The sequence below is a fragment of the Vidua macroura genome, chromosome 1 (genome assembly GCF_024509145.1).
Source record: "Vidua macroura isolate BioBank_ID:100142 chromosome 1, ASM2450914v1, whole genome shotgun sequence".
Taxonomy (NCBI): domain Eukaryota; kingdom Metazoa; phylum Chordata; class Aves; order Passeriformes; family Viduidae; genus Vidua; species Vidua macroura.
This window is the reverse complement of record NC_071571.1, coordinates 35,077,334-35,104,123: the sequence shown is the minus strand read 5'-3', so window position 1 is coordinate 35,104,123 and position 26,790 is coordinate 35,077,334. Positions and strand designations below refer to the sequence as shown.

The following is a 26,790-nucleotide window of genomic DNA, read 5'->3' as shown; positions in this document are numbered from 1 at the left end:
CAATAAATGGATTTAAAAGTCTCTATTTAAGAATTGACTACAATTCTTAAATACTGCAATTCTGCAGACTGATGTGTTTTTCTAACTCTGTACCAGCCCTGACTTTCTGTATTACTTCTGGCTACCTCTGATATAGAATCATAGAAGGAAGGGAAAGATATGGGTCCTACTGCATGACCTTAGTTCTTTCTTGTATTATTGGATTAATTATTTACTTATCAAATAGAACTTGTTTTGCACTAGAAATTTCTACCGAATTTTCAATTGCTAAAAGGCTGCAGGAGGATTTCAGCAGGATTTGAAATTATTCACTTGTTCCTTTGACTAACTATTGTGTTGGTCACCTATTTTCAGAGGTGAATATTTTAATACAATCTTGACATTTTAGCTTATGAGCAATTTTTTTCCAGCCTCCATGCAGGCTTCTAACATGAGGATTGCAGCTGGACATTTATCTTGCATGCTTGGGGCTTGTCATAATAAATTTCCCAAGAGCTATTCCTTTCCCACTGAGATGTAGCATGCCAAGAAAACTAATGGCACTCACTTAATCCATGGTTATCTTGGTCAAAGAAGAATTACTATCTTCACTAAGAAAAGCCAAATACTAAAAAGTAACCGACAGTGGAATAAAGTAAATAAGATTAAATTAAAGTAGAAAATATGTTATCCAAAATATTGCAGTACTGACAGAAACAGATTTTAGAAAGCATTATGGTTATATTAAGCATGTCCTTTAGGGATAAAAATGTATAAGGCAGATGTGACTCTTCCCATCTAGCCATTAGATTTAGAAAGATTTTGTCAATATGCTCGCAGTGCATTGAAAGTAACAGCCAAGACTGTTTAACCAGAATTGTGGAAATATTTCACTTTGCTCTTCAGTGGAATTAATGCCCAGGGGGACATGTCACCATTTCTGCCAATGAGAACTCTTCTCAAATGGGAAAAACCCATCAATTCTATAATTAAACCAAAGTATTTTCACGTTTTTCTTGGGGGAAACTATAAACAGTGGGCAAAGAAAACCATCTCCATCTGGGAGACAGTAATGTTTTACACAGCAAAAGATGTACCTCTGATTTTCATGGAAACCACTGTCAGATTCCATGCAGAGAGGAAGACCTCTCTGCTATTTATTCAGAGGACACAAATTAATTTGTAAAGCCCTGCATGTTGCAATAAGGCACAGGAACCCCAAACTTTTGTACAGGTAGCAAGGGCACCTGCTGCTTTTCAGAGAATTTCTGAATTCTCCAAAATCTGGGAGATTTATTTTCTTCACATGGTGCTGTGTAGTGTGTTGTCCATCTCCACCCCCAGAGCTGATAGCATTTAATTCACCCCATCATGGCACCTGTATTGTTTCTTCCCCCTGTTGCACCCCATCAGTGAACTCTTCAATCCTGCAATGTCTGGCGCCGTCAGTGATACTGTAATTTTCACTTAAATCCAAAATATAATGTGTTTGTTGGTTCATGAAGCCTTTGTGGCATCCCTCACCTTGAGCTGCACTCTGTACACAAATGCAAGACACGCAGCTACCAGGGATGAACAGATGGTAGGTCACTGCTCATCTCTCATTAAGGCAATTAGTGACCTGTAGGAGATGATCAATCAGGGATTTTATCCATCTCGATGCCAGTGTCTGGCTGCCTGTATCGAAGGATTCTGTTTACAGTCCAGTTCTTAATTTCTCCCATTCCTGCTCATCATTATTATTATCCAAAGAGCCTTTTTGCTTCTGTTAGCAAAACCAGAATCCCCCATGCCTCAGTTTTAACAGCTAATGTCCACAATAAGGGCAACTGATCCAGCACAGGAGTTAAATATAACTGTGTCTAGTGTAAGGAGAAGATTTAATGGGAAATGGTTGGCATTCTTTCTTCCTAAAGGCACGGAGAGGGAGGGGGAAAAGAGAGAGAGAGAGAGAGAGGGAGACGTACACAGACAGACACACACACACGCATCCCATAGTGAGGGCAGAGGCAGAGAGCAGGCAAGGGAGAGAGGGGAGAGAGCCCCCAAGCAGCCTTGTGCCTCTGAGCTGGGATCTGCCAGGGCAGAGCCAGCATGTTTGTCCTCAGCCCGCTTGTCTGGGGATCTTACCTGCTGCTTTTCTTCTGCTTTGCTTTGTCTCAGACTGCGTACGCTGACAATGTCTTCTCACTTTCAGCAGGTAAATTGCTTTAAGTCATTCCTTTTCCTCGCTTGGAGCACTCTGCACTCTGATTCTTGCACTTTCTGGTGATTGGGAGCACAGGAGATAAAAAAACAACTTCGAATTGCAGATCTCGGCTGAGGGGTTTGCATTGCAGATCTGCTCTTCCACAAGTCAGGACATTTTGTTGCTTGGTCAGTTTTGCTTTTTGCTTTATAATTTCTGGTTTTAAACCCCTCCCTTCCCTTCCCCATGAGAAATAATGGGCAAGATCTTCAGCTGCTCAAAAACGCTTTTTTTCCATTGGCCTCTGTGGTGCTGTGCTAATGCATGGATCTGGCCCAATTAGTTTATGACTTGCATGCCTGCATGTTTCTTTCTATTTTGGATGAGTTTAGGTAGAATACAGCAAGGGAAAGAAAATTAATCTCAATGTATATCTGCTTCTATAAATAAAGCCCTGACCTCAATGAGTGCTGCTGCAGCCCGACTGGATGTTAGCAGAATAAACATCATCTGGCTCTGGCTATGACACTAACAAATACTCGGATGACTTACATAGCAAACAAGAGTCCACTGCATGGAAAATCCCTGCTAGGCAAAGACAAAACAAATTAGTTGTCAGCTGAGCCAGGGCACTGGAAATCCCTCTTAATAGATTTTACAGTTTCAGCAGCAGGACTTCCCTTTAGTCACGTTCTGTGCAAAGGAAGGGGAAAGCTGGCGAGAGCTCTGACTCCATCTTCGTTGAGAAACTTTCACCACTTTGTGGCAAATTGCTGTCTCCCACCTTCCATCTGTTATTCTGTATCAATACAGATGCTTCCAACTAATGTCCTGTGTTCCCTCAGTGTTAGATTTGAGATGGTTCAACTGAGACTGGCAGGTCAGGGCCTGCTACACCTATAGATCCTCCCCATGGCTTTCACAGTGATCAGAGGGGTGCATATTTTAAGTCTGTACATAAAATCAACCCTAGATATGGACTTAAAGGCTCTACCTTTATATCTTTGCTGTACCCATTTAGCATCTTAGAGAGCTTACATTCAAGCTCTCTAAGATGTTAAAAATCCTTTAAATTTGTTACCATTTCTTTTGGATTGGGATGTGCTTTTTCCATTATGTTGAGGTTAGTTAATGGTGAGGTACAGGAGTCACCAGGATTTATTTTCCCTGATATATTCCAAATTGCTTTGCAATAACATCAGACCTCAAAACTTGTTTTGAAGAACTTTGTGTTTCTTTGACTCTTGTAGATGATACACAGGGAAACAAGAATGTGATGTTTCCATTGCCTTCTCCTATGCCACACATTTGTGTGTCTACAGAAGACATTTGAGCTGTCCTGTTAAATAACAGTTCAACAAATAACCTGCCCCTAAAAAGAGGGAAGACTTGTCATCTCTGCTGAAACCATAGTAGAAGAGGTAAACATGAAGGAAAATGCCAGAGCCTGCTCCTTGTAGTAGAGCATTTTCCACAGGGCAGTCCTGGGTTCTTGTCTTGCAAGACCCCGTTGGGCAGATCCCTACCCCACAGTCTGTTCCATGGCAAAGTCCCATGCTCTGTTCTTCTGGCCAAGGCACTGAAAATCATCTTTATACCCAGCAAGCGGTTAGTGAGGCTCCTGCCATGCATGTATTGTCAATGTTTGCTTGATAAAATGTGGAAAAAATAGCAGTTGGCCAAAGATTCTGTCATAATCTCACAGCCCCAAGGCTGGATTGAGACATACCTATGTGCCATTATTACTTGCTAATCAAGGCTATTTGGTATTAAAAATATATAATAAGGTATTCCTTTAGTGCTTTGGTTGCATCTGCATTTTAAGAAACTTTTAAGAAAAAAGCAGTAAGTTCTGATTTTTCTGGTAGAAATCTGACAGTGGGCACAGAAGATGAATTAATTCCATTTACACTGAAGGTGAATTAATTCCACTTACATTCTCAGTTATTTTAGTGATTGCTCAAATGTTCTCTGACTATTAGCTGAGTCAATTATTTGTATTCAGCACCAGGATGTAATTTCACATTTAAAGAATGAATTTCAGCAGTGCACTTTCAAATTCTGAAACCAATCCCATCTAGCAGAGAGAATGTTCTTAAGCAATCGCTTGTCTTTCCTGTAGTTGGGAAAAAATATTCAGGTATTTTCCAGGTATGTCTGGAAACTTCTAGCCTAAAAGTACTTTTATTTCTGTCCTCACACATCTTTGCATAGCAACAGGTCAGAAATAAAAAGGCTTACAAGTCACAAAGCGGTAACCAGAAAACAAAGGGGAAACAGCCTGTAGGGTGCAAAAGTGTTTGTACAATAATTGGGGAAAGAAGAATAAGTTGGATCTTTGTTTTCTGCTACCTCCACCTTAGAGTCCCATCAATCTCAAGCAACAATGCATCCTTGTTTCTAGAAGTATTTTAAATGTCATGTCAGATCCAAAGAGTTGGGTCTCACAGTGCTGAAGTGTCATTTCTGGAGAAAATGTTCCAGGGAATAGTATTATAACATATTATAACAGCATCTAGCAGTGGTTCCACATGTCAGTGAAGACCCCCAGGATAGGTAGCCTGGAGACAGCAGGTTATTTTCAGGGGAACCTGTCATATCCCACCCATGTCCTACCATGTCGCCCCAAGCCCCCAGCCAGGGAATAATTAGCATTGACTCCATGATTGCAGAAGGCTGATCAATTGCTTTATTATATCATACTATACTATATTATACTATTCTATTAAGAAACACTCGTCCCACTTACCAACAGTCCTATACCGACAGACCAGGTTGGTCCCTGAAATTCAAACACAGTCACCATTCGCCAGTTAAGAAATCACACTTTGGTAAACAAATCTCCATAACACATTCCACATGTGCACAACAACAAGTGCAGCAAGTGAAGATAATTGTTTGTCATTCTTTTCTCTGAGCTTTCTCACAGCTTTCTCACAGCTTCCCAGGAAAATCCTGGAAAAGCTATCTCTCTCTCTGTTCAGAGGATATGTGATTACCACACTACCACTTGTGTTTGTGGTGTCATTTACATCTATTTTTCAGAGCTCTGCCCTGAGTTTCCTGAACTGCTGCACTCACATGATGAAGGCATGAGTTCTTTAGTAATTTTTAGTAGGGCTATATGAACCAGTCTGCACCTTGTAAGAACCAGCCTGAAGCAAGCCACCTTCCAAATTCAGGTAGTAGAAAGACTCTCTTCCTGTCCTCCTCCTTCCTTCTCCTCCCCTTTATTGCTCATCCAGGCCCAAGGTTTTGCAGAGATGGGAAGTATTTAAATTACCAGAAGCATCCAAAGAAAAAGAACTGCATCTCAGTGCTTCTTCTGGCCTTCTACGCATGCCACAAGTGCATCCCTTGAGTCAGTTGGCTCCTACAGTCAATACTGATTCATAATCCTTTGGAAATATTATGGTGGATCAGTGTAAAAGAACTCAATGGGATATCAGAGCACTATTGGCAGTATTCCTCACACTTTCTTTGCCTTTGTCCTATTATTTTCCTGAAGAAAAGGAACATTATATCTCACTGGGCATTAGGTTCATCCTCTTTGAGTCAGGAAGGTATAACATTTACAACCAGGCTTCATGTGGCAGAGCTGCAGGAAAGAATTCAGTTTTCTTGTGGATTGACACTGTTGAAGCTGTGGTGATGGGCAAGGTGGGCTGGGAAGAAGAGCTGTATGGGGTGACAGCCGTGGCTGGGCAGCCCAGAGAAGGGACATTAGGAGCCACTGTGGTGCTGTGCTGTGGGCAGAGGGCATTGTGCATTTGTAAGAGAAACAGCAGGAGAGAATGGACACAAAAACAAGGGATGATTCCTGGCATTGGGGGAGTTGGGATCAGGGCTGTCTTTCTATAAAAGGAATATCTGACCCCATCATCAGGGTTTGGTTTTCTTTTCCCTGCAGGAACCCTAACATTGTCATAATGGATAGTAAAGATGTCAGGTGGATGTATTTTGTTTCTAAAGAGTTTGTAAATATTGTAAATATTAATATTAATTGTAAATATTTATTTAAAATCACAGGAGAATGACATATCAGAGTGTTTGCAAGAGAAAGAAAGTTGCATAAGGAATTTAAAACAAGATGAAAAGTAAAAGCTTGAAGACTCTTAAAAGGCAGCAGACAGAGCCCGCTAGGAAAATAACCCAAAGGGTGACTAGCAAGCAAAAATATCAGACCAGGGAAGGAAGCCTGGTTCTGCTCTGTAAAGTCATCATGGGCCCCAGGAGGTACTGAGCATCCTGGTACCATTGATTAGTGGGCTTCTCATGGAACAAACATAAGCAGGAAAGCTGTGGTTAGATTAAAATTCCTGATGGAAATGAGCCACTGGCAAAGGCTACAGCTTCATTAGAAGAAGGAAAGCAAAGTATCATTGGCCATGAGAGGGCAGTCACCTAGCTGTGGAGCTGAGCTGGCAAAGGTCTTGGGGCAGAATGTTTGAGAGGTTTCTGTCTTGTTTGCGATTCATATGAGCCTGAAAGAGAAACAAAATATTCTTTCAGTAGATTCTCTGTTCAGCTTCAGAGAAGAAAATAACCTTGGGATTGGCTGGCTGGTTTAATTTGATAGCCCAAATGGGTAGCTGGAAAGATAAGCCAAAAGAAGGAAGGCACAGTGGCTACCCTTCTAAGCTGATAAAGAAGACAGTTCCTGAGCAACCTCTGGGGAAAGGCTTGAACTGGTAGCAAATTAACAGCCTAGTATGGTGTGGTTACTGTTGCTTCAAGTAAATGGGTCTTTAAATAAGCAGAGTTAATAAAACACCTGATTTGACTTTATATTCTCCCCTGGTAGATATGACCTGTGAAAATCCCAAACTGGTTGTCCTGCTCAGGTCAATGTAGATGATACTCAGGAAAGAAATCACCTTAGGACTTCTCTGGTGGTGCGTGCTGCAACACCTGTGCTGAGTAAGGTGAGAGCAGAGCAGCCACTCTGGTGCAGGTCACAAGCCTGTCCGTGACTCCGTGCCTGCATCCACCTTCTCATCAGCAAGGGCACAGGAAGGGAACACTGATGTCATCCTCAATAGCCAAGGTCCCCCAGAGGTGCTCTGAAATTCACAGTAAACCAGTGGGTAGGAGCCCACTTGATCCTGTGGGTAAGGGACAAGGAAAGGACATCAGAAGCAGTTCAGGAGGTTGGGTGCTTGCCTTGCAGCAGTAAATAAAAATCAGAAGAGGACATAGCCTCTAGTGAGGAAGCTGGAACCTGTTTGCAGCAAAGCTCTTTAAGTACAGCCCTGGTCTTGCATGAAGGAGAAGGAAGAGGCTTCTGATGTGTTTATGGCATTACTGGTTGACATGGTGCTTGTTTTGTCAAAAAAAGATAATGATAATGATAAAAAAGATAATGAAAAAGTGATAATGCAGGTAAAGGGAAAGTGAAATGCTGTTGAAGGTGAATATCATAGCATTCACTTGTTGGGTTGTGAAGAAGTCCTCCAGCTGCCAGGGACAGAGGTCAGTGCAGGAGCTGAGGCAGTGCTTGCTTGGCTTTCCAGCAAAGGAAGCAGTAACTGATCTGGAGGTTTCTCTATAACCTACGAATGCTTCCGACAGGCAGCATTTCCCAAATGGGAACCTCAGCTGAAAGTGATCCGCAGCTGACATGGAGATCCAGCTGGTCCAAGTTGTCCATGCTGTACCATTGCCATGAATGAGGATAGCACTGTCTGTAGTCCATGGGCATTGGACATGCTGGTAAATACTAGATTTTTGTTATGAGCAGACTGAAAGGTGGAGGCTTAAATTCCAGCACAGGAAAGCAAGCTGTTTCAAAATCAGGTATTTTCACTGAAAGGATAGAAGCCCCACCAACAAGCAATCCAAAGTGCTGTAAAATCAGCTTAGTCCTCATGTAGTTGTAGACAGATGGTGCTTGTAGGCCTCTGCCTTTAGTACAGACACTTCATTTGTGGACATGTCAATATTACCAAACCCCTGCACAGGAGGGGAACAGTCTGTGGCTTCACATTTTAGCCTCCTTGCATTTGCCACTCTGTTTCCTATCAGACACTTCCCATGTGAAGTGGGACACTTCCCACATCAGAGGCTTCCCATGAGTGGGCTATTGGCACAGAAGCACCAGCAGTGCTGGTGACTGCAGCAAAAGAAACTGCTAATGTTAGTTAAAACCATAGAAAAGTATCAGTTGTGTTTAGACAGGAGGACATTTGTTGTCACAATAGACCCTGTATCCCTGCAGTCTTTAGCTCCTTGTGCTAGGGTGGTGTGTGGCTGCAGAATCAGCTGTGGTGCAGCACAGCACTCAGCCAGAACACGGCTGGGAGATCTGTCTCATGCTGCAGCTTAGGAGATAAAAAAGAACAGGGCAAGACCTTCGAATCTAGGGGAAATTGTTTGAGGAAGATCAGAAATAAACAAGAGAGGAAAAACTCTACAGGAATTAACAGACCCCAACCTAGGTATTCTATTTCTTCCCTTCTCCTCTCCGAGGAATCACCCCTTTAACGGGAAGGAAATTGTGGGGACTCTTTCTGTAGTCACACAGCTGTGATGGTAAAAAAGCATTTGGGAAGACAAGATGGGTGTAGGGAAACCACAGAGGAGAACTGAAACACTGTGGGGAAAAGAAGTTGACCATTTTTCTCAGGAACTAGCAAGAGTATATGGATAAATGTAGGCTTCTGGGGAATGCACACAAGTAAAGGCAGTGCTACAATTTCAGTTTTCTTCTACCCAGGGAAGTGATTACAAAGTATTTTTACCAGCTTCTTGAAACTACAAAGTTAACAACTTTTTTACAATACAAAGTCAATATATAGTTGGGTTTTTTGGTCAAAGGCAGAAGAACAAAGTCGTCTGGCCTGGGAATCTGTTGCAGCAAGAGAGTCGTGAGGAATTAATCTAGTTGATGGCAACAAGCTTTCAAAGAATTGAGAGGCTTTTCTCTGAAGTCTTTTTGAGCACACAGCAACACCCACAGTCTCATAGGGATTGTCTGGGACTGTCTGAGCATATGGTGGAGCAACATCAAAGTCAAGTACATGTTTGATCTATGCCAGCACTGACAGATTATGATCTTGCACTTGCAAAAGGGTGGAACTGGTGTCTCTCAGCTTTGTTGCTACTGATCTTACACAAAGTGGGAAAGGACTATGTGGCAGTGAATGACGACATGCAGAAGTCTTTCAGGCCATCCTGCTTTAGTCTTTTGGGCTTCAGGCTCTTCTACAGATTACAGTAAATTCTTAGGGTTTAATACTCAGAGTATTTCTACCACTGGTCTGGTGGGAAGAGCAGTTGAGTTTTATGATCTGGTTCATGAAATGATTGAGATGAGATATTGTAATTCACCAGATTGGAAGTCTGTTTCTGGGACTGTAATGGAGTTATCCCTGGACTTGGACTTGCTTAACTTCTCTGTGCCTCAGTTTCTCGTGCACTGATGGAGAACTCATAGAACTGTCAACATTGTTTAGCAGTGTCTAGAGCTCTGGAGCTCTGCAAGTGAAAGGCAATAGAAGGAAAATTGCACAGAATAGCCCTGTCATGGTTACTGGAATTTATAAGACACGGCTTTATTTTACAAACCTGTTTTATAACCTACTGAAGTGTTACACCCATTAGATTTTACCGGGATTTTTCATTATTTTGTGAAACAGAATGCAGAGCCAACACAAGCAAATCCTCCTCTCTCTCCCCCTGTAATGATCTCAGAATTTTCCTTCTGCAATCAGTCTGAGAGAACAGTGTATAATCTTCTGGCATACATGTTGTCCTCATACATGCACATACACACACAGATAAAATGTCCGAAATGTTACATACAGGGAGTAAAAGGCCTTTCCTTAGCTTAAAAATCCCACAGGCCCCTTTGCTCTCTCACATCTTGCCATGTCTGCAGTGTTTTTTAGGGCTGACCTCAGAGATGCAGCCACCCCTCTCCCCAGGCAGGCTGCCAGAGCTGCTGAGAGATGTGGGCTTAATGTTAGGTGGGGATGGAGGACAGAGTGTCCTTGCTCCTGTAGCCAGGTGAATATCCAGGCCCGCTGTCCAGGCAGTGTGCCAGGGATCATGCCATTGTCAAGCTTTGGGAGCACTGACTGATTTTTAAAGACATTTATTTATTTATTTATTTGTTTGTTTGTTTGTTTGTTTAAGACAATTTCTGAGTGTGCATCCGCTGGCAAAGTACTGCTGCCGTAGCCTGTGGTTCTTCAGAGATTAAAAATGGGGCACTTTCAAATTTTTGTGAGATTTTCTTGATTGTGCTAGGTTAACATTTAGAACTTAGTGGTCTTTTTCAGCCTAAAGAATGCTATGATTCTATTAAAAGAAACTTGCAAGGTTTCATCTGGATTTCTTAATTTTCTAAAATTAATTGAAATAATTTCTGATCTGCTTTGCTATGTTTCTTAAAGAGTCTGAAGCCCATCTTAAGCAAAAGGAAACTAGTAGGAGGGCAGAGCTGCATCTCTGTGTCTCATTTTGTAACTCCCATGGGAATTTCATGGGTCACCACCTCCTCTGCACAGACATCATTACCTAAGCTGGATATGTTTCTTTGGCATATTTAATCTGATTTATAGGAAAGGATATATTGCAGCCATCAGCTATAAGGTTCAAGTTCAAAAATGTACTGGGAGATGCAGAAAATTCACTAACTTGACTGTTCAACTCAGCTCCAAACACAAGCTGTATTCTCATCTCTGCTTATATGTTCTTAAAGTACACTTTGGGTCAAAAAGTTTCATAGAACACACTTTAAAGAAGCATACATTGCTAATGCTGGCACTTATCTTTGGCAGTTTGAAGGAGAGCTTAATACCTGCATCTGCTCTGTAAATAAAGGCACCTTTAACAAGCTCTTAAGCTTTCCTAACTAAAGGAAAATGTGCCCTTATGCCTTGCAGTAGATGTCCATTCTGGAGCTGGGTGGCTGCAGCCTATGGCACTCTGCTGTCCTTGCAAGGAGGCTGAGAGGAGCCTGAATGAATGACAACAAAGCAGATGAAAGGCTCAGTTTCAGCTGGACAAGCCCACATTCATTAACTGGCTGGTCTGCCCAGCTGGTTTATTATTAATTCTGAGTGCCATCTGAGTGGGAGAAGCATCTGTGATGTATGTCAGCCATCAGAGGGCTCCATCCAGCAGAGCTCTGTCTGTCACAAGCTGGGCAAGTCACCAGCCCTGCTGTCAGGGCGAGACTTTGGATAATAGCTCGGCTTCCCATCAGGGCTTGCTGGATCAATGTAGTCATAAATAGGAAGGGAAACACATGTTAAGTATCCTTTTCCTTTCTTGTCCTTTCCTCCTGGCATTCAGCCTACAGCTTTGTGATTTTAGGATGAAAGTCACTTTCATGGTTTATTTATGATTTCTTTTCAGTGAAATCTTGTAAATCTGGCTTGAATCCGGCAGAATATCTCTGGTATTTCTGTTGCAGCTGTGAGGTTAAAGATTCCTCTAGGATCTGCCCTAGGAAGCCTCATAGACCTCATATGAGCCCCACTCCAAGGGACTCAGCCTGGATGAAGTCTTCTCTCTGGCTCTGTGTTGTACCATCTTGAATAAGAGTTCCCAAATTTCAGCTATGGTGACAAGAAATCTGCAGCAGCAAAATGAAACATCACATCTTATCTAAAGTATGTTGTTTTCTGAAGCTACCATTGGCAGTATACCCATAGATTTATAAAGTCACTTTCTGGAACTGGATTAACTTATAGCCCTGCCCATAAAAATAACTTGAGAATTTAAATACATTCTATTTCAAAGGTGATTGTTTTAATTTTTATGTTCCTTGAAAACAACTGCCTCTTGAACAAGTCCTAAAAGGATTTTTTAATTTTGTCTTTTTTTTCTTATTGAATATGTTCTTTGGCATTGGAGTTGTTGAAAGAGCAGCTTCCATATGAGATATGTAAACGCATGCTCCATGTAGGCAGGGTCTTCATATTTCACAGAAAACTATGACAGTCCTATTCTTGGGCTGAGATTTTTTCCACTGATGGGGACTGGAGTATTCTGAAGCTGTGTTTAGCAAACAAAGCTAACCTGGAGCCTAAAAATACGCATTGCATCTGCAAAGAGCCTGTAAGCCTGCCAAGGTAACCCTTTTGTGATATAAATCAAGGCAATACTGTAATAGTTGTACATCTTGGACCTATTGCAGTTACTGAAAGATCCATACCAAAGAAATGTAGTGCTTACTGGAAGATCAGATTACAGCAGTCCTATCTGCAGTCCCTTTGTGAATCATTGGGTTTTTGCTCCTGCTGTCATATCCCCTGTCATACCTGAGTGGGGAAGGTTCTTGGGTCTAGAATCAGTCTTTTCTTAAATATTTGCTTGATAAATGCACCTTCCAGAGCAGAGCCAGGGTTACTGATGGAGCCCCTGAAATATTAACTACCCAAGTCATTACATAATTGATACCTGTCCTGTATAGCAATATCTTTACTATTAATGGTATATAATTACTTGGTATATAATAATAGTGTCTATTAGAATTTAGTACCTATCTATAGGAATAGCATCTATTAGTAATAGTGTCTAATAATATCTATAGTAATAGTATCTATTACTGTTACTGTATTTAGATTTTGCTTGTCTCCTCATTGAGATCAGTACATGCTATCACTGTTCATACCAGCAAACCCAGAGTGGGCTTCAACCTAACTTGTGTTACAGTAGTATAAAGACTGAAATCAGGTTGGTTTTTTTTACCAACTCACTTGGATATAGTGTTTTTCACAATAAAGCTGTTCCACAGATTCTCAGGCTTTTCTTCTAGAAAGGAGAATCCAAATTTTTTATAATTCAGGACTGGAATTTACTTATGAGGATGTGATAAGTATCATATTAGAACTATAGCTGTACATCTATATTTAATCTTGTATTTGCAAAATATTTAAAGAACAACACTTTTTTTTTTTTAAGTAGCAGTACGACTGCAGTAATATACATCTTTTTCTGCAGGAAGAGTTGCTGGTAGAGATCTCTTAACAACTAAGCCACATCAGGCTAGTTGACTTTGATATTCTTATTCTCATTGAATGACAATAATCCCACTGAAATTTTAACTAGACCATGAAATGAGGTGATACTAAGAAAGATTATATTGGGACGTGGCCTAAAATAAAGTAATAATCACACTTTATACCCTGTTAAATTACAGGCTGTCCATTACCTTAATACTGTGCTATTTTGTCCCAGTGCAGTATGTTCAAATGCAATCCTGAAACTCAGACAAGCACAGGAGTTGTGTGCTAAAAATTGAAAAACTTGTTTACAGCTGCGTAAGAGTGACTGAATTTAGGTGAAGCCAATATAAAACGTAACTCTTCATATCTTTGTATTTTATTACGTGTAAGTGCTGGAGACAGGTGACTTATACCTCTGTTACTTTTTAAAGGACATTGGCATTTTCAGTACATATTTAAAGCTTTAAATGAAACAATATACCTATTTTTTAATAAATCTTCTGTCTTTCTCTTCAATTGAAGTTTTTGACTGAGTTTCAAACTTGTGAGGAAAAGCTGAGAAAGAGTCTTCATTATGGACCCTTCCAGAATTCAATTGACTCAGGTCTCAAAGATATCATCACTAATAGTGTTTTAATAGAGAAAAAAAAATCTGGATGACATGAACTACCCCAGAATGCTGCTGAATCCCACTCCTCTGGGCAGCTCTTTTCTGTGCATGAGGACTGAGAAAATGCCACCCCCATTAACATGGGATGGTGGAACTGAGGTAATATATTTTCTGAGACACTTGAAAAACTAGTAACTCTATTCTTCCCTTACCTTGAAATGTGACTAATATTCAGCCTGCAATTGATTTGCACACAAATCTAGCAATTTCATCAGGTTTGTCTTCCCAGAAACTTAATTTAGAGATTTTCTATTAATACCAGATACTTCACCATAGGCTTTTCTTCTTGGCTCCCTGCCACCCTTCAATTCACAGACACCCATTCCAGCTGCCACTAGCCAGAGGAAGAAACCTACAGGCATAAATAAATATTTGCTCTCCTTGGAAAAACCTTTGAAGAAGGCTTTCACTCTGATCAGAGATGTATTTCCCAAGAAGTAAATAAGATTCAGGGGAAAAAATGCAGTGTATAAATGCACCATCTTAATATCTTCTTCTGTGAATTTTGGTCACAGCTCCTTATATTTTGATGGAAGTTTACCTCTCAGAAAACCTTAAATACACTGCCAAACACAGCTGAGGTTCTGTCTTACCAGTCAGTCGGTGACAAAGCTATCAACTAAGTTTGGGTTGTGGGGTGTTTATTCTTAGGGATGATGCACAATTCAGAAATACAGCAACCTGGTTGCAGTTCCAGAGGAAATGCAAGTAAATGTGTTGTGGAACAGCTTCACACTTCCCACTTAGCACAGAAGTGCCTAAAGTGATTCAGTTCACAGGGAAGGTGGTGGCCAACAGCACTGAGTGCTTCCCTGGTGGCAAATGGGCTGTAACAGGGACCAGAAGATGCTATTTGTAGCAGACTTTTGGAACAGAGGGTAGAGAAAACAATAAATGCTTGATTCATTTTCCAGTGTCAACAATCTGGAATTTTTGAGTTTCTGCCTTTGTCAGAGCCACATTTAGAGCTTAGAACTCTGCATAGCCTTTGGCACAAAAAGGAACTTAGAGACTTAGGGGTCCACCAGATTTCTTAAATCCCTGCTTGGATTACAGCATTGTAATCAATGCATATAGGGTGTAGGACAATACTGTGAAATGGCAACTTCTCTTATTCTGTAAGAAATGATTGTGCTGTTCAAGACCACAGATGAGTGTTTGTATTGAACAGATCTCCCTTGTTTGGAACAGAAGAAGCAGCACTGCAGAGCATCCTGCCTCCTTGGCCCTCCTCCACCACCCCTGTTCCCACCACCGTACTTCAGGCACAGCTGGAGCACTGTAAGTGTGGCTTTTACTTCTTTTACATGAGTTTTAAAGACAAAGAATGAAGCATCCTCTCAAGCACTGCTTCAGCAAACCTGCCTGGCTGTGCTGCTATGGCTCTGTGAGGACAATCACACAGCATCCCAGACTGGGGCTTGAAGTAAATATCAAATGGATCAAGGAATGAAATGAGGCTGGATTTGTTCCTGCAGTAAACTCAATTAACTTAAAATATTTTCCTTATGCTATATTAAAACCTTCTTAGAGTGAGGCAATCCTGAGCCACAGGAAATGGCAATGCAGTAAACCAGTAAGGACAGAAAGGCAATTTTCCATCCTGCACAATGGTTTCTGGGTATATGTATATGTCCTGTTCTGCATCACGTTTTCCTTATCTAATAGGTGAAATGAAGGTCCTGAAGTCCTCCTGTTGAATCTATACCCCACCATTTCATTTTGCAGAAACACATATGTGTTTGAGATGCTGGTATGCAGTTTTCACTCACCCACCTATGCTCAAACCTGCCATGTGTGATACAGATCCATACACATATGCTGACATAAGCATGTGCAGGATACAATGGGAATATGATATAACAATTTACTCAAGTACTCTTACTGCAGGTTCTGCTAACTACAACATATTCTTCATCCCAGCATAAAGAATTTTTCTACCTTCTCAGTAATTCCTATTCCTTAATTTTAATATTCATTGACTATATACAGACATTACAATTATTGCTAGTGTTCTAAATAAATGATGATTAAATAGTAAATAATATAAATAATATCAATAATGTAAATAATAATGTAATAAAAATGTAAATAATAATGTTAATAAATAATAATGTAAATAATATAAATAGTAAATAATGATTAGTAAGATGTCAGGCAAGAAGTAACCCAAGAAAAAGTGAAAAATCCTCCATTGCCTTTTGATTGATCAGGATTGAACTCAGGGTGCTGTTGTCTCCAAAATATACTTGCCTTCGCCTTCCACGTCACCTCCCCTGCCAGTGCCTTGATTTCCACAGAAAGGAGATCCAAAGACAAGATCTCTTTAGGAATGCTGTGTACTCCTTCCGTAAGAGTGAGACTAGAACCAGGGTCCCTGAGATTCCTTCAAGCAGCTTAGAGAGTAATCTGAGCCTAAAATCACCCTTCACACCATCTCCCCATAACAACATGGTATGAAAATAAGCAATTACAAGCAGGGTGGGAGCCATGTGAACTAAACCATGAGCAGTTTGTTCTTTGGAGCCTGTAATTAGAGCTTTACTGGAAAGCGGCCTTTCTCTTGGAAGCTGAAGATCTGTTGTTTTGCTCCAGTGTTTCTGGCTCAGTGTTTCCAGGGGAGATCACTTTTGTCACAGGACACAAATAAGGCATTTCACTCATGAAAGCTTAATATTGAAGTCAAAAGATGAGACGTTCATTGATCATTTAAGGTACTGGCTCTGACCTGCAGTGAACAAATGCCTCTGGGTTAGTATCTTCTGGAGCGAAGTTCACGCTGCCTGTGCCCTCCCTGGATGAAGTCTCTATTTTTAGAGTAAAGATGCTATTCCTGGAGAGGAGCTGCTGCTGGCAAAGTGGGACAGAGAGGGCAGGGTCAGGTCTAAGAATAGGCCAGGGTCCCACGCCGGCTCAGAGAGGCAGCCTGGCTGCAATGTGCCTCTGTGAGAGGAGGAGGAGGAGGAAGAGGAGGAGGGGAAGGAAGCATGGGGCAGGAGGCCATACTGAAGTGCTAATGTTCAAGCATCCATGAAGATAACCTTGTGACAAGCCCCAGACTTCTCCCAAAGGGAGCAAATAAATTCTTTTGAGGCTGTACTGTATGGTGGCTGGAATTTTATGCATTTCTCCAACAGGCTACATGTGGCTGCATGTTCACTCATATGTTTGATGTTTCATAGAAGCTGGATATGGAAGAGTTGTGTCATGAGCTCCAGATAATACAGGCTTCCTCTCTGCCTGAATTGCACTGTTCTGCAGGGCCTCCTGGCCCCCAGGTGAGTGATGCATGTGTGACGGAATCACATCATTCTCTCACTTGTGCCAAAGTCCTTACAAGGCTGTGAAACACATGAAAACGCTTTTTACCACCCAATAAGCATGCCAAGCTCTGGCTAAATTTCATTTTGATATGACTTTGCATAAATCATGTAGGCTTTTTACCCTATGTTCTCATCCCTGTCTTACACACTTCATTCTGTTTCAAGTTCACCCTTCATTTTTGTGGAGTTTTACAGTGGGTAGCACCCATCAAAAATCACAGATGTGTCATCACTTCCTTCAGATGCTTCTTGTCAGTTTTTTCTTTGCTTTAGACTCTGTTCTCTTTTTTTTGTGAGGACAAGAGCCTGTAAAGTGGATGCACAAGGCATAAAATGGACTGGGATGTTAGCAGAGTACATCCCTGAGAAAGCAAACATCTACAGTAAAATCAGGGACAAGGAGGGGCTTAGCAGGGCAGTGGGGTGGGATTCAGGAGGTGCAGGGTCTCCTAGCTTGATCTGCAACATTTCTGCCTCTGACTTGCTGAATAACCTCAGACCACTCTTTTTGACCTCACACCTCATTTTCTACAATTTATTCTTTCAGAAATCTTCAGAGGAAGGTCAGAAATCTTAGAGTCATGTAATAGTTTGAGTTGGAAGGGACCTTTAAAGGTCAACAAGTACAACCTCCCTACAATGAACAGAGACAATACAACTATACCAGGTTGCTCAGAGCCCCATCCAACCTGACCTTCTTCTTCTGTATTTTTGAGAGGATCATCCATTTGCCTTTCCATTCCAGTTCCCTCCAAAGAAAATTGAGAGTTTTCATGGAGAGGCACATTCAGTTCCTGCTGGGGCACAGGCAGTCCCAATCTATGTGCTGTGCCTGGTACGTTGGGACAATGATCTTCCTCAAGCCCCCGGGTGCCAGTTTATTGCCATACAACGAAGACACAGCTCAGGGCCTGTGCTCAGCAAAGCTGTGACTGAGGCTTTGGCAGCACCCAAACACTATTTACAAAGTATGGACAACACATCAAAGTAAAGGGTCGGTTATGTGGCAAAAAGCTTAGCTTTAATTATTTATAAGTCAGTACTTCAGAAGATAATTGGACAGTCTAGAAGTTTCAAGGTGAAAGCCACAAAGTCTTTTTATAAAATCATAGAATGGTTTGGGTTGGAAGAGACCATCTAGTTCCAACTCCCAATGAACTTTGTCTTTATTTTTTTGCCATTTTATCTTTGCTGAGATGCAGGGTGAGGAAGACTGATTTAGTTCATGAGACTGGGAAAGTGTGGTCAGAAGTGATGCCTAGTGTTTGCCTAGTTCTGTCTTGAGGAAAGTCTTCTCTGCAGTATGAAACAGCCTTGCAGTGTGATTGGCCATGATCCAGAATTGCTGTTCATATGAAAAAACACTTGTTATTTCAGTCTGTGCTAGACTGTCTTTAAAAAAAATCCTCTTGATAGTATCTCTGACTTAAATCGCAAGAAAGTAATTTTAATTCTATTGTTCTACAAAGTCCATTGCTATAAATAATATTAATCTTGCTACCAAATGACCTATGATGCCTCCAAGAACATTTTTAAATAGAGCAGGCTGGCAGGTTTTATCATAACAGCAGACAGTAGGATGAGTATAACATGGCTTTGGAATTTTTAATTACAAATTACAGGACTGTGCCTTGTACAGGGACAGTGTTAGAACCAGCAGTCTTTTGGGAAATACTTTTGTGACAATGGCCACCTGCAAAGAAATACTACCATTACAAAGACATCTAGTAATTACTTCTGAATTCTTCTGTAACTTGCATGGCTTTCAGACTCATACTGTTGACTCATAGCTGAATTTTAATAAATTTTCATAAGAAGGAGAATTAGATTTGTAATGGTATAACTTTGAGTGTAATTCCTCCCATGTGTATCCTAAGGTAAAAAGAAATAAATAAGATAAAATTTGGTTCTGACTCTAATAGGGTGCATTGATTTTCACTACTGAAAATCTAAAATAACTCTACTGACTAAAATAGTTGGAATAATTTGTGTCTGAGGCTACATTTTGCTCCTATTCCTGTACAATTTGACCACATTTTGAACAGCATAAGACAAGCAGGATCCAAACATGGTGTAAGGGATTTTTACAGTGAATCTAATGCTTCTCTGATGCACACACATGGGATTATTTTCCTTAGTCATTTAAAAGTAAAAGGTGATCTGTGAACCAAAGCCTTCTAGAAACAAATCTGTTTTCTGGCTTTTTTTTTTTTCTGAGAAAGATGTTCAAGATCTCCCTGGATTAAGAAGTCTCCTGAAAGGAGAATCAGCCTTGTTTGACAGAGAGAAATATTTTCAGAATTCAGAAATAGTGGCAATCTTCCATGTCCATCTCATCCTGCAGAGCCCATCCCACATGTTTTATGCTACTTCCCTTACCACCCCTTGGGCTGACCTGTTTTGCCAGCTGATGTGGTGTCTTCATGTCCTGGTTGCTAATTCTTCAGGACTCTGATAACTTCTCATCTTTCATTTGCCCCAGGCTTGTTTTTCTTGCAGGTTCTCCTCATTTATGAGATTCCCCTGCCCTTCCCATGTCAGTCCAACTCTCCATCCTGCTGTTCAGCAGTGGCACAGACCTGGTGTTTGGAGGCCACATTCAAACACAACACACAACACCTCAGGCCCCAGGAGACACATACAGGGTCTAGGGCTGATGGAACACCAGCACCTCACTAATGCAATTTAATAATAGAGTTTATGTTCCTCCCTAGGGCCCACAAGGAATTCCTGGTATAATGGGACCAAAAGGGGAGAAAGTAAGTGTCTGTTGTTATGGGGTTTGATGTGGTTTTGAGGAGCAAAGAAGCAGGAGAGGGTGTTAATTTTTTTCTTTGTCTGTTTAGTGAATGGTGGGCCTTATGAATGGAAGGTTTCGATTTAATTTGAATGTAAAGCTATGAATTGGCTTGAAGCCATAATTTAAAGCTTAATCTTTCTGTGTTAATTTTCATTCTTGGAGTATATTTTATGTCTTCTTTTGTGACCTATGTTTAGGGTATGCTTTGAGAAAACATCTCAGGTGCAAAACTCAGCAATCTTACTGACTCAAAGGCCTTTGAGCTCCCAGTCCCTCCTGGAGAACATGAGGAGCAGAGCTCTCCCATGCAGTGTGAATTGTATGGGACAGCTCAGGTATTAAAGCTGGCCTACACGTTAAGTTATGTTTTCAGATGTGCAAAGATTTTGTTCCATTATGGTGCCTAAAGAGCCTTACAGCTGAAGATGAGCAGCTAATTGTGTGATTTGTTATACAAGGAGTTGACTGTAGATTTAGGGCTGGGAACGCAGGAAAGACCAAGGAGCTCTGATACAATAATTCTTCTCATTTTAGCTCTGTAAGCACAGTTTTGAGCATGAAGATATTCACAGTGTTTTGTTTAGTGGAATTTGGGTTTTTTTTGGGGGGAGCAGGTTGTGGGTTTGCATGTTTGTTTGTTTTTTAATAGAAATGCATTGATGCATTGACTTGAGAGCCACTGTGCTTCATGTGGTGACTGCAAGACTGACATATTCCTTCCTCTGACAGGGGGAGATTGGCAGGCCTGGAAGAAAGGTATGAATAAAGGTGCTGTCTCAGAAACCCAATATTTAATAGCAGCTGCCTGAGAGGGGTGCAGACAACAGTTCCATAAAATTTAGCTAATGTTGAAGTTTAGACTGATAGTGCTTCTTTCACTGGTACCCAGGGTGGATGGTAGGGATCTCTGGCTGCAGGGCTTGAGAGCTGCCCCAGCTGGTTTGAATTTGACAAATTCTCTGAGTAAATGCTCGGAGAGAAGCCAAAGAGTGGGACATTACCCGAAGTATTGTGTGGACAATGGGAAGCAGATTATGGGAGTTATTATAAAAGATGTATCAAAAAAACCCAAAGCAAAATCAAACTTTTTACTCCTCCAAAGTCTAAACAAGGCTCAGTCAGATACCCCTGAAGGAGGAACAGCCATTAATGATTACCCTTCCAGAGCTCTGGCACCAATACATTATGCTGACTACAATCCTATGCTTGGTGACATATGAGCTGTGATATATTGTCAAAAATATGTGCCCCTCCATGTGATGAAACAGAATATGTTATCTCAGTCACTAAGTACATCCATTTAATGTAATTAACTTTAAAGAAGACAGAAATGCAGGATGAAATCAGAGATATGCAAGGGGTGGTCACTAACTAGGAAAAGAAGTACCCTTCTAATAATATACCAAGGATTTTGACACCTTTCTAATAATATACCAAGGATTTTAACACCAGCTACCAATCAGTAATTCAAATAAATATAAAACACATAAACAGAAGGGGTAATTTTCTTTAATCTATTTTCAAATGTCCTACAGTAAACAAAAATATTATTAATATAAATTCAAGGATTCAAAACAGCAATGTCTTCAAGAGAGTAATACACCAACGTACAAAAAAGTGCTTAACTTTAAACACAGTACATCAACACTTACTCTTCTGACAAATACAAGTAGTTTCTGAAAGAGAAGTCATTAAGGTTGGAAATAAAACTGTACAACTCTTGTTAAAAGCTGTCTGGCCCACGAGAGTTCACTCTTGGCTCTGAACGTCATGATGACATTTCTGAGATCATATTGTCAAGCAGTGTAATGCAGTGGAAGAGCACTAATCTGCAGCATTTTAGGAGATGTTCAAATAGTGATTTACAAGCTGCAATTAAAACAGATAAATAGCTGTATGCACATATGTAGCTATTTGTAGTCATATAGTAGTTAATAAAGAGCAATTATAGCTAGCAATGTAGGAATGTTCAGAATAAGGACCATAGTAACAGGAATAGTTAGTTAAAGATTTGGTTCTGCTCTCAACATAAATTTGATTTGTATGGATAAAAGCACACACAGAGGTGTTTTTATCCCCTGTCTGCAGTAGTGACCTGTGTAGGAATGGTGTTTTTATGAATCATTGTAATCAATGTTTTCCCTTCAAGGGGAGACCAGGTCCCCCGGGTGTCCCTGGGATGCCAGGACCTGTAGGATGGCCTGGACCTGTGGGACCGAAGGTAAGACTAAAATCCACATGGAACAAACAAACACATGTTCAACATCACGATCTGAACAGAAGAGTTGTCTTGGGAAATCTCTAAACAGCTACTTGCAGGAGGCTGGGAAGCTGTAGCAGTGCAAGGACACTCCATGCTTGTCCCCTTTCTTACACTGCTCTGCAGAGTCTAGGGTTAGGTTACTCCACCTTCAGTCCAGACCCTGTAGCACTTCTTATGTGGATTAAACATGTCAAAGGGAAATTGAAAATCATTACAATGAAGATTCACTGATCTCTCACTGGTGTCTCACAATCACACGAATCAGTGTTTCTAAACTGATTACCATCATTATGACTATTCTTTATGAGGATCCCTTTGCCAGAAGCTCATGTACTATGAGCTCATGTGATTGGAGGGAAAATACTAGGCTGATATCAAGGGAAAGAGATGACAAACCATGAGAATGGCTGATCACATCTTTGAAGTTCATTCCCATACAAAGAAACATTAATTCCTGTTATTTTTATTAACCAACTGCAGAAGAAATGACAGGATGCGCTTTGCTAGTGCAAAATGGCTGCTTCACCTGCATTTGTTATAAAAAACACTTCAGGATAGTCCTTTAGTAAGCACTGGCTTATGCAAAAGGTATAACAGCTCTTCATAGGAGCTGTGGTTTATGGAGCTTCTACTGGGACTTTTGAGACAACTTGCTTTTCTTCAATCCAGGATGCATTAAGCTAAAGGACTGCACACAATGCCTAGTTCAAAACTGCTTTTTCCAGAAAACCTTTGACTCTTCATTTGCTCTATGAAGGTTGATGCCTCCACCTCAGAGGATGTATGCATTAGCTCTTGATACTGAAAGAATAGTAGGAGATGACTTGTGAATTTAAGCCACATCTGGGAAGCAAACTTCCAAGATCTTTCCAGCCATGTTAGATGAAGAACATCATATTATAGTATGTGGAATGTAGGCAAGCAGCAAGAGAGTATGTACTTAAAAGAAATCAATGTTCACTTTGAATTGTGAGATGGGAAATGGTTCCTCCCACAAACACATTGTCTGCTATGATTTCCCACAGCAGGAGCAGAGAGGGTACAGGAAAGGTTCAATCAACTCCTTCCTTCATAGTCTTAGTGAAGGAAGAGAGGAAAACAAACAGAAAACTCATACACTCAGTCTTCTTCTTGTATAGGCATTAGTTTTATTTATGTAGTCTTCCTAATTTTGATTGATCTCCTTTGTCTCATTAGTCTAGATTAGTCTATTACTATGCTTTTTCATCACACTCCTAGAAACATCCCTCATATTCAGAAGTAATATTTTTTCCTGCACTTTAACTACAAGTCCTTCTTGCTGTTTGATGATGATTCTTCTGCTTTTATTGTCTCTTCTGATACTGGTTTCCTCTGTTCTTTAGGTAGGTTCACAGTTTCATTTCTTCAGGTCTTTATAAATTTCATTTTCCTGCCTGTCAGTGAAGGCTCCATTTGAATACAGTGCTCTGATCTCTGTGGTAATTTCAGTTGGTTGTGTCTCTCTCCCCATCTCTGATCTTCACCAACTTACAATATCCTTCTTCACCATAGATATTTGCTGCATCCCCATCTTGCTGTAAATCTGTTTCCGTTTTTTTAAACTCATATCCACCTCTGTGGATATTTGCCATTTCTTCAGCTGGGTCTTCCTGTCTTCTCTTACGTTGACACAGCCTTACTTCAGTCCCTATTTTTCCTGCTTCATTCCTTCAAGTCTTGTCTGAACTTCTGCAGGGGCAGCAGCCAACGAGAAAATCATCTCCATTTCTGGGACAGTGAAAGCCAAAGGAGAGTAAGAGCCAAATGTATTCTGCTGGTAGCACTGCTGCATGTCTGGGGGTCTACTCTCTATTTCATGCTAGATATAATTAGTTGATGGCAGCCAGAGAAGTGGTTGTAAAACTTTTTCATTATTTACTGGCTCCAAATGACTGTTCAGCACATGATGCTTCAGAACTACAATAAAAGCAGCCGCTATGCCCCCACAAGCTGTGAAGCAGCACCAAAATGCCTTTCTCTTCTGCAGCTCAGTGGAGGTGATGCTGGGTAGAGACAATACACCTTCCTGCAGAAAAGGTGCATGATGATGGTGGTTTGCTTGCATGTCCTTTAATAACATCTGGGAAAACTGAAACAAAAGTTACCCACACAAGAAAATGCAAATAGAAGAGTAAGATATCATGTGAGGACTCAGGCAGAATACAATTGCAATATAAACCCCTGTCCACAACGCTACCCCAAGGTCAGGCTTAACTATTTGACATAAAACCTGAACCACTGAACTGTCAGACATTCAAATATGACCTCATGGGAGAGCTGCATTCAATAACTCTCTTTATTGAACTCTTTAGGGTGAAAAGGGAGAGTTGGGTGTGATGGGATTGCCAGGTACAAGAGGACCAATGGGCTCCAAGGTTTGTTAACCAAACTGCATTTTCAGACATTGGTTTCTAATGCTCTGCTGACTGCTGCTTCCCTCATGAATTTTCTGGAAAGCATTTATCAAGATATATGTTTCTAATACAGATAAAAAATATGTTCTACATCAAGCAAGGTTATGTTGTCCGTTTGGGCTTGGCTGTGTTTTTGGCTTTTCACAAAAATGCTTTGGTATAAATTTTTGTAATTTATTTTAAAAGCAAGCTCAGATATAATTGTATCCCACTAGAAAAATGGAGTTCTTAAGCATATCTGCAGCATTAAATCATGTCTGCAGTGCTTTCCACCTGCCTCCTAAGACTGTGGAAATCATTTTGGTCCCCTACTAGAACTAGGCATATGTACTGACATTTGAAATAAATTATGCAATTAGTTTATTCAAATAAAGAATTGGAAAAGAAGAACTGAACACCTTTGTTTATTCTATGTTTCTTCAAGAGAAACTCAGTTTTATGTTAATGATCACACTAGATTTCTTAAGTATAATTTAAGTATGTTCCGGGGGGAAAAAACAACAAACAAAACAGAAGAGGAAGATTATTGTTAAAATTATTTTTGATTCTTGTGTCTTCTAATGCTTTATTTACTCTCAGTTTCAATTTATTTCATTTGTTTCAATTTCAAAGCACAATCAAAGCTGCTGGCTTTAACTGGCTTTTTCATAATGGCTTTTGGGCTGAGCTGTCTCGCCTTTAATTCATATTTCACAGATCTGTTTCAGTGCAATTTTAGGAGCTGTAAATATTCATTTGCCTTTATGTGTTGATGCAATTAATTATTTGTGCTTCATTCTTTTTCTTCACTTCAAAGTTTGAAAGTCCGGCTTCTTGGGTGATCTTGAAAGCGAGAAGCATTAAAATATCTATCATTCCCTTTAGGGTTTTCCTGGAACTAGAGGAGAAAAGGTCAGTGTGACAACAGAATAATGTATAATTTAACATTTGGAAACACATTTTTAAAAATGCAGCTGTAGAAATGAGGTTGAATTTTGATGAAGTCTAAAAGTCCCACTGAGAAATGAAAACACATATTGAGAAGGAGCACAATCTTGTGGCTTGGGCTGGGGTGCTGAAGAAGTGAGTTTTACACCCTATATCCTCGTGAACAAGTTGCTACAGTGAAACTCACTACAGGTTCCCCATCCGCAGCATGGGTAAAATAATCCTTAATTGTTGATCTGGTTTAGTTAGGTGCCACACGCTTTGGTACTGAGACACTTTGTACTCTAGGATCTTACAGTGGGACCTGAACTGGGGAAAGAAGCCAACTGGGGAAAAAAATAAATCAAATTTGAAAGTATTATGTCCAGGAAAGCATATATTTAAAGTAATTATCTGGGGAGAATGAGTCCCTTTTCCTACAGTCCTTAGCATCAATTCTGTTATGATATCAGTAATGAAGCATATCCCTCACTCTGAAGATATCACTGTATTCTGTTGACTTCAATAATGGATTGTATAGGAGAAATATTTTTTGCTTCTTCATGAAATGGTAGTAATTAGGTTGTTGTTCTACTGTTATCTCTCTTCAGGGATCCAGAGGTGACAGAGGTGACAAAGGAGTCAAAGGAGACCCGGTAATTTTCTTTTTCAGATGGCTGTGAATGTGCATCTGAGGATCTGACAGGGAAAAACAGGAGGGGCATGGAGGAAAGGAGCCTGAAGGCATCTTCCAGGGAGGGCAGGAGTGGTGAGGGAAAGCAGTGGTCCCATCTGCTGGGAGGGCAGTGGGCAGCTCCATGTCCCTGTGCCCCCAGCCCGGTGTGCAGGGGGTTGGTGAGGCACAGGAGGATTTCCCTGGAGGTCGCCCCAGCCCCTCCTGGCCTGTGCAGCCCAGAACGACGGCAGCTTCCCAAAATGCTTTCAGCTGGTAATATGATAATACCGGGAGGGGAAGAGGGTAAGAGAGATTTGTGCCTTGGGAGTTCTTTCGATTAAGAAAGGAACAGTAAACTGCTTTTGGTGCAAATGGAGAAATGCCATTCCCAGAGGCTTTGGGAGTTGTCCAGGTAGCAGAGCTGCCTGTAGACAAGAGAACAATCAGGATGATTTTGCCAGAGAAGCAGAAACTGGCAGCAGAGGATCAGACAGAGGAGTAATGGCACCATAGAAGGAGCTTTAAAGTTTCGCTTATAAATCTCCACCTACTGCATTACCTGAGTCGGTGCAGGGGTTTTTAACTGATAGCC

The 26,790-nt window shown here is 40.8% G+C and overlaps 1 protein-coding gene across 1 annotated transcript in view; it reads left to right on the top strand.

The window, feature by feature from the left end:
• Window positions 1-2,073: 2,073 nt before the first annotated feature.
• COLQ (collagen like tail subunit of asymmetric acetylcholinesterase) overlaps window positions 2,074-26,790 on the top strand; it is a 38,666-nt gene continuing 13,949 nt past the window's right edge. The window contains exons 1-9 of the mRNA XM_053983311.1: window positions 2,074-2,179; window positions 14,967-15,076; window positions 16,978-17,073; window positions 19,833-19,877; window positions 20,648-20,674; window positions 22,068-22,139; window positions 24,515-24,577; window positions 25,481-25,507; window positions 26,134-26,178. Of these exons, the coding sequence (XP_053839286.1) occupies window positions 2,074-2,179; window positions 14,967-15,076; window positions 16,978-17,073; window positions 19,833-19,877; window positions 20,648-20,674; window positions 22,068-22,139; window positions 24,515-24,577; window positions 25,481-25,507; window positions 26,134-26,178 (591 nt within the window). The remainder of the gene's footprint in view (window positions 2,180-14,966; window positions 15,077-16,977; window positions 17,074-19,832; window positions 19,878-20,647; window positions 20,675-22,067; window positions 22,140-24,514; window positions 24,578-25,480; window positions 25,508-26,133; window positions 26,179-26,790) is intronic.